The sequence below is a fragment of the Silene latifolia genome, chromosome X, assembly GCF_048544455.1.
Source record: "Silene latifolia isolate original U9 population chromosome X, ASM4854445v1, whole genome shotgun sequence".
NCBI lineage: Eukaryota > Viridiplantae > Streptophyta > Magnoliopsida > Caryophyllales > Caryophyllaceae > Silene > Silene latifolia.
This window is the reverse complement of record NC_133537.1, coordinates 328,822,835-328,831,413: the sequence shown is the minus strand read 5'-3', so window position 1 is coordinate 328,831,413 and position 8,579 is coordinate 328,822,835. Positions and strand designations below refer to the sequence as shown.

The 8,579-nt window shown below is 38.6% G+C and overlaps 1 protein-coding gene across 1 annotated transcript; it reads right to left on the bottom strand.

Annotated features, from left to right (window-relative positions):
* Positions 1-4,844: 4,844 nt before the first annotated feature.
* LOC141620807 (uncharacterized) lies at positions 4,845-8,124 on the bottom strand. Its single transcript, XM_074437579.1, has 4 exons — positions 7,608-8,124; positions 6,557-6,837; positions 6,123-6,265; positions 4,845-6,006 (listed from the first exon to the last, which is right to left on the bottom strand). The coding sequence occupies exons 1-4, from the start codon at positions 8,122-8,124 to the stop codon at positions 4,845-4,847; spliced, it is 2,103 nt and encodes a 700-aa protein (XP_074293680.1).
* Between the last annotated feature and the right edge of the window lie 455 nt (positions 8,125-8,579).

Genomic DNA, 8,579 nt, shown 5'->3' with positions numbered 1-8,579 from the left:
CAAACCCACGATAAGACACACTAATCCCCTTAGGACCTCTCAAATAAACCCTCTTTTGATGACAATCTATCTTAGCCTTATACTTACCCAACCAGTCCATACCAACTATCATCTCAAAACCCTCCAAATGAAACTCTAACAAGTCCACTGGTAAGTCAACCTGCTCAACTATCATAGACACACCTCTATACAACCGCCCACAAGATACAGACTCACCCGAAGGTATAAAAACTTCCTCTTTTACAGACTCATACTCTCTCAAACCCAACCGCTTAGCATGACCCGATGATACAAATAACTATGACGCTCCCGAATCAAACAAAACAAAGGTAAAGACTCCATTGACAAGAAAAGTACCCGTGATAATGTGAGCATCATCCTCAACTGCCTTCTTCTCCATCATAAACAGTTTACCACTGTTCTTCTGCCCACCTCCCTGGACAGTACTAGCTGAGGTAGCCGGCTTAGCAGCCGACCCCTGGTTATTGTTGTTGTTCGTTGTCGGTTTCTAGTATGAATTACCGCCACTGCGGTTAGACCCACCATGGTTGTTACTCTGGCCACCCCTGTTTTTCCACGACCCAGCCGACCTGTTACTAGCATAACTATGCGAAGGACCCTGAGAAAAACTCCCCTACGACGGTCTCTGGATACCCCCGCTCATAGCACTGGTGCACTCATGCCTCATGTGGCCCATACCGCCACAGTTATAACAGGTCATACCCCAACTGCTGCTACCACTCCCACGACCAGCTCGTAAGAAGCTCCAGCACTAAACCCTGAACCTGATGAATACGCTCTTGCCTGATTATGGCCGCTTTTCTTGTAACTAGACTGGCCACCGCCCTCACTCTCAGCTTTTCTCTTCTCAGAAACTCTCTCCTTGGTCATCTCAACTAACCTCTCAGCCCTCCCAAGACGCCGCTCATGACCTCCTTAACATCAGTAAGGGCTCCTACCGGTAACTTCTCCATGATCTTGGGGGTCAACCCCTTCTCAAACCTCAATGCCAAGTTCTCTTGGCTCAGCCCGATGTCCTCAGCATACCTAGATTTCTCATTAAACTTGTGGTAGTACTCAGCCACTGTCATGTCAGATGTCATCTTAAAATCATCGAACTCTTCCCTCAACTTACTACGCACATGCTCCGGTACAAACTCCCGCCTCATAACTTTATTAAACTCATCCCAAGGTATCGCAGGCAACCCCTGTTTCACATACAAATCCAAAGCACTCACCTTAGCCTTATCCCACCACTCACCGACAACTTCCCTCAAGTAGAACGCAGCTTTTTCCACTTTCAACTCTTCTGGGCAATGAACTAGATTGAGAATATTCTCCATCTCTCTATACCAATTATCCAGCAGAATTAGCGCCCTTGTTCCCAAAGTACTCCTTAGGATTAAACCTCGCAATATGCACACTAATCTTGGAGTGATCTGGCCTCTCATCCTTATCTTTCCCCACCCTCTTCAAAGCTTCAGTAAGAGCATCTTGGTGCTCCAACATCTTAACGATCTCATCAATACTCATATTCTCTGCCCTGGCATACAATGCTGTTCTCTTTGGCGGCATCTTTCAAACTATATAAGAAAAGGGTAAACATAAACACACATCCCATATCTCAAAACACGTAAACAACCTGCACAACACCTACTTGATGGAGCCCCATCACCCACTCGATCGAGTTGAGGTCACTCGATCGAGTAGCCCAACTTACTCGATCGAGTACCCCGACTCCAGAACCTGACCAGAAAGCTCCCAAAAACGTACTCGATCGAGTCACACCCCACTCGATCGAGCTAGCCCTACTCGATCGAGTCCCTATCCTACTCGATCGAGTGCCCAAAAACAGACTTCAGTCATGCAGACTCGTACACTACCCGCATGTTCAAACTCACACCCACAACACTCTATACTTTTATGCAAAACGACAAATAACAACGTATGTATACATATCTCTTTATATACTCAAACAAAACAACTTTCCTTCTATATGTTTAACATGCCAGGTTATAAATCAAATATCATGCTTTCAACCAATCAACATACAAACCACATAATCATCATCTTTTACTTCATACCTCCTATCCTCCACATGCATGAATCCACCGATTCATACCACACCTTACTATATAGATACACAAAGCACAAAGTAAACACATAGCGATCCCGGCACACACCCCTTAGTGGCCGGTTCAAAATTGTAGGGAGAGTTCACGACTTTAGGACGTCTCCCAAGTCTTTTCATTAGCTCCTACAACTTCTACCCGGGTTCATTTTAGTTTGACTCCCTATGTTCATTAGGTTCATTGGTTACAGGTTTCAAGATCGTCGCTCTGATACCACTTTGTGACACCCCCATACTCCAAGTGCCTTACCAGGACCACATAAGGTATGAGAACGTCACCATCTCGGTTACCCGAGGCAATGATACTCAAATAAACGATAACGAAACGTATTTAAATGATAACAAAGTTTAGGTGATATAACAAAGTTCCATAAACTGTAAAAAGGAAATACAACCGTTCCCCAAAAACCAAAGTACTCAAACAACTAAATAAACACAGCGGAAGACTCTAAGACCGGTGGTGACTCCATCCCAGCTATCCCTCGCATAGCCATCATACCTGCTCAACAACTGCTCACCATCCCCGAATGGATCACCACAGTTTTTAAAACAATTAACGGGGTCAGTACTTATTACATAAAACAAATACCATAAAGGAACAATATCACAAACAGCTCAAACAAATCTCCAGTCTACATCTCCAATCTCCACACAACTGACTACACACTCCCGCAAGTGACTCCACTCAGCCAGGGACACACCCCAAAGTTCACAGACAGTTACACAATCAATCAACAATATACTATCAACATCACCAAAACCAATCCAACATTATAATTATTCAACAATCACAACAACAATCACCAAAAATTTATGTAGCCAATACTGAGTAGGGAAATCCTACCTGGAAAGCAAACACCAACAGGCGATCAAGCAGCTAAATCAGAATCTTTCGTCAATGAAACCTCCTCCTATGACATACATACATGCAATTACTACCATATTCATATAAACCACCCAAAACCCCCAACAATACCCAATTACGGTTTTAAAGAAACTCAACTAAACCCAACATAAATTATACAAGGAACTTACTCTCGACACGACGATCGTAACGATGTAAAGAACAAGATGATCCGACGAACGCAGCTTAGGGATTTGCCAATGATGCGAGAGAAGCAAGATACGTAACTTGTAATCGTCACTTGAAAAGTTTAAGATGTTGAAAAGTGTTTAAGAAACTAATAATAAACCTTTTTATATTAATCTCGCATCATTAACAAAACCCGTCAAACTCAGCCTGTAAAACTCACTTACTCGATCGAGTAAGTCACTTACTCGATCGAGTAAGTCACTTACTCGATCGAGTGACCCTTAGATGACTCGATCGAGTGCCAAGCTTACTCGATCAGTGCCAAGATTACTCGATCGAGTACCCTACAGGCAGCCTACTGTTTTGCGTCATAAACTACTTACTCGACAGAGTAAGCCCCACTCGATAGAGTACCCTTAGACACATAAAATCGTAGTATTACAAAAACTAAGACTAAAACATATATGAGAATGTGTGGAAAAATGTGTGTAAGAAGATGTGTAGTATTAGCACCCTTATATAGGAAATAAGGGAGTAAAATTTGTAGAGGAATCCAATGTTATGTCTTAATGCTCCTTAATTCCTCCGGTTGAATGCTCATATGGAATCCAAAATGGCACCCTGAAGTAAAACCTCTAAGACTCGAGGTTTTGGAGAAAGACTCGAAACTGAACATTGCAACGGACTGTCTGATTGTGAAACAAGGATTGAAATTATGGACGGACAAAGGGAAATTAAACGATTGAGAGGATTGTTCAATTCAGAGAACCTTAAAAGAAAAATAATTTACTTGAGTCCGGTTTTGCATTCAACAAATACCTTTGATGGACGTAAATTGAGCAAGATATGTTTTAACCCGAACACACAGCAATAGGTCAAAACTAAGACTAATCCCAACACTAAGTAAAGGAATCGTCCAAACCTCAAGCACTAAGCAAATAGTGCTATTCAAGCACTAAGCAATGAATATGGTTAGATGAAAACTTGGTTTCAATCTTGGGTTTTTTTATCATTCAAAATCTGAATTTTCCATGTCCAAACCTTGGCTTTTATACTACAAGCCATACAATCTTGACCCTCAAACGTTAACTAAGATCTAGGGCTCACAATTGAGCTGAAAAAACAACAAAGAAAACGGCTCTCTAGGCCTTACATGACTTACACAATCTTACACAAGAAAATGACATAAAGTAAAAAGCATAAAGATACAACCTTCCTTTGGCTTGTTCTATTGACTTATTTATGATTACAATGGACCTCTTAGACTATGTACATCAACAATTTTCACAATATGAATGTTATGATTATTATATTAATATTTTTACTTTTTTTCATTCTTCTTTCACTTCAATAACACTACTCCAAATTTAGACACTTTATCAATAACATTCTTATAACACTTACTTTTCACTATTTCCTATACCCCACCTTTTATATTCTCTTTTATACATTAATATTTATTCTAATTACTACTATTAAAATATAACTTATTTTGTTACTTTATAACCCACAAAATATAAAAATACTGTAAAAAATTTAAAAATAAAAATAAAAATTATTCTTAATAATTCATAAAAATTTAAAAAATACAATACGAGTACATTAATAATAACAAAAAAAGAGGCAAAACTAATACATTTCTTAAAATAAAAATACAATTCTTAAAATAAAAATAAAATATTAATCACAACTACCAAATTTTTGCCATATATGCTCGATCAAATCGCGTTTAAGAGCATTATGAGTTTCTCTATTTTGAAGTCGTGATTGATTGTTCATATAAGTTGATAGACTTGCAATTCGTTGAGTTGAATATGTGGATGGTTGACTATTATCGTCATCAAGATCTTCCCCATCAAAGTCGGTACTATCATATTGGTTAAGATATGTATCTCGTTCGTCCTCTACTATCATATTATGCATTATTATACATGCCATAATGATTTTACCCATGAGATTCGGATCCCAAACTAGACTTGGTTTTTTGATAAATGCAAATCGAGCTTGTAATACACCAAATGCACGCTCCACATCTTTTCGGACAGCTTCTTGATGGTGTGCGAACAATTTGTGCTTTTGAAGTACCGAAGTACGAATTGACTTAACAAAAGAAGCCCATGCTGGATATATACCATCACTAAGATAATATCCCATATTATACTGATTACCATTCACATAATAGTTAACTTTTAAAGCACGCCCCTCGAAGATGTCGTCAAAAACGGGAGAACGGTGAAGTACATTTATATCATTCAGTGAACTCGGTGTTCCAAAAAATGCGTGCCAAATCCATAGATCATAGCTTGCAACGGCTTCTAAAATAATTGTTGCTTTCCCACTCCTTCCTGCATATTGCCCTTGCCAAGCAGTTGGACAATTTTTCCATTGCCAATGCATGCAGTCGATACTTCCCATCATACCTGGGAATCCCCTTTCTTCCCCAACATGTAATAATCTTGCCACATCTTGTCCATTCGGTCTTCTTAGATATTGGTTCCCAAATTGTGTAATAACACTATCCACAAACTTGGTGATATATTTTGAAGTTTGTGCGGTGCTCATTCGTAAATACTCATCAACGGCATCACAAGCTGATCCATAAGCTAGAACCCTTATAGCTGCAGTGCATTTTTGCAATGCTGAATGACCTTCCCGACCAGATCCATTTGGTCCTGGCTGAAAAAATGTATCACTTGCGGTGACAGCTTCCACTATTCGAAGAAAAAGAGGTTTTCGCATACGAAATCTATGCCTAAATATATGATCAGGGTAGACAGGATTATCATGAAAATAATCTTTGAACAACCGTATGTGACCTTCCTCTCGATTTCTTTCATAGTATCTATGCTTTTTTTAGGGATAGGATTTGAAGGTTGTAAAAATAGATTTGAATTGGAACCTATCATATCATCAACCATGTTATCCATGCGACGATTTTGTTGCATATTTCTTGTTTGCCGTTCATAGAAATCTCTCATTCTTTGATCAAAAGAAATGGTATTGTAATCATTTAAGTTTGTTTCATTTTCAGAATCAGACATATTTTTAGTTGAGAGAAAAATGTAGGTAATAGATTTTGTTGAGTTGTATATCATATTTTTCTAAGAGTCAAGCATGTTATATAGATATTAGAATAATGAAACACAATAATTTAGTTTGTCATTATGTTAGACATGAAGTGATGTTACAATGACAAAGAAACTGAAGCACACTGCACTAAAATAATGTGACAATACAATGACAATAAAACTAAGACATTACACTGACAATAAAAAGAAATGACAATACACTAATTGAAATGAAATGACAATACACTGACTTGGAACGAAATAACAATACACTACAATTGAAATAAAGTGACAAATACACAATTAAAATATTTTACCCATCACTTTCTCTGTAAGATCTTCTATCATGGCTTCTTGTGCAGGAGTTAAATGGGTTTTTGCCAATAATGTGTTCAGTATTGCGGCATAACTCTTGTGCTTCTCAGCTTCATGTCCTTCCTTAGTAAGCCTGGCCATTTCTTGAACTTGCCTTTCCGACAATTCGAGCTCTTTTTCTCTTATCATTCTCATAGCACGATACTCTTCAGTGAACTCACTATTGTGTGAAAATTCTGTAACTTTCTGCTTTCCCCCTTTTCTTCTTAGCAGCATCCCTTCCTTGAGGACTGTTAGAGTAAATTGCAGTAACAATGAAAAAGAATAGAGATAACCGATTTGTAGTGACGTGGTGAGAGAACCACTGCCTTGAAAACTATATTTCCGGTACGACCGTGGTGGCGATCAGCAGATGACCGGTAGTTCCCCAAGGATTTACACTACTGCACTCAGGCACGCCCACTCGAGACTGAGAGCATTGGAACGACAGAATTTTCTTTACCCGGAAATTATAGAGAGACTGAGAAGAGAAGAAGAGAGAATGTTGTGTGTTGTGTAATTTCTAGAGTGAAGATGCATGTCTTATATAGGAGAGTCGAGCAGGTAAGGAGCCAAAAATATGATTCCATATTAACATCAGTCAAACGCAATTAAGGGCCATTAACGCAGAAGATTTAGCTCTTAATTGCAGACGATTCAGTTTGACTATGCACTTGGACAGACTCGTATGAATGAACCTGGTCACTTCATCCTAGAACAAAAACACACGCGGCTCTGGCCCAAAAAGATAGGCACAGCCCGCCGCGGGGCGATTCCCGAATCCCGAATCCGGGAATCCGGATCCGGGCTCGGGCACGGGCAAGCGCGCGCGCGTGTGCGAGCTGAATTAAGCACCTCGCAAAGTTTCCACAAAAGCCTCCCATGACCCACTAGTGATATGGTAAGGAGTGTGGTCATATATAAACACAACAAACACTCTTTTCCTCACCAATGTGGGACAATTGGAAAAATATACTTGGCATAAAAAGCCCTTATTTCCAACAAGGACGACTAATAGTACTAGATGTAGGAACACTAGTTGGAGTATCAGGATTTGTAGGGATTACATAGTCTCCATCTTCATTAGTTTTTGATCTTTTCGTGCTACCTTCACTTTCTTGAATGATATCATCGCCTTCTTCCACGTACTGATTGCCTCCCATATCCATTCCCGTTGGAACTTCCCATTTTTTTAGTTTACTCATCACTTCTTCAAATACTGCCATATCATTGAAATTTGACCTATTCACTTGAGTATATTGAGCATGTGCGTCTTTCTTAACATCACTCATGCCCATTCCACTTGATTTTCTCGCGTATGCTTTCCTATAACAAGCAACCCATGAATTGACGTTTTTACAAATTCTTTGATGACGACCTTTCATCGAATCCAAATTTCTCTCGCCAATTTTATCTGGATTTTCTCGTCGATATTGTTCATACATTTCCATCACCTTTTCCCACAAACCCTCACCCTTTTGATTATTCCCTTTAATCTCATCACAACTATAATAACACCATGATTTCATAAGAACCATATCCTCCTCAGCACTCCATAAACTAGGGGTAGATTGTTTTCTAGATTTTTTTTTTTGTTTTTCTTGATTCTCTTGAAATAAATTTCTTGAGATATTTTGAGAAACTTGAACATTTTGAAAATTTGATTGATCTTGGGAGGTTGGATAAAATTGAGGGTTCTGATAATATGGGGGAGTTGGAAAATTATGTGCATTTGGATTAATTTGAGAGTTTATTTGAGAGTTTATAGTATAATTTTGGGGTAATAAAGAACTTTGGTAATTTGTAAAATCAAAATCAAAACTTTATGAGTTTTGATTTTGTGGAAAATTTGAGATATTTCCAAAATTAGGGTCACTAAGATCCATAATTATTGAAATGGTTAATTTTTAAGGAGTTATATGTGGTATTTTGGTTATTATAAGCTACAGAGGAAAAATATGGATTTTTTTTTTTTTTTTGTGATAAAAAATAT

Bases quoted from the DNA above. Each gene is read 5' to 3' on its own strand.
- LOC141620807 (XM_074437579.1), bottom strand. From the start codon at position 8,124: ATGGTTCTTATGAAATCATGGTGTTATTATAGTTGTGATGAGATTAAA. The intron at 6,266-6,556 runs GTGATGGGTAAA...CTTGACTCTTAG, and splicing joins TAGAAGATCTTACAGAGAAA to AAAAATATGATATACAACTC. The intron at 6,007-6,122 runs GCAAACAAGAAA...AAAAAAGCATAG, and splicing joins ATGAGAGATTTCTATGAACG to ATACTATGAAAGAAATCGAG.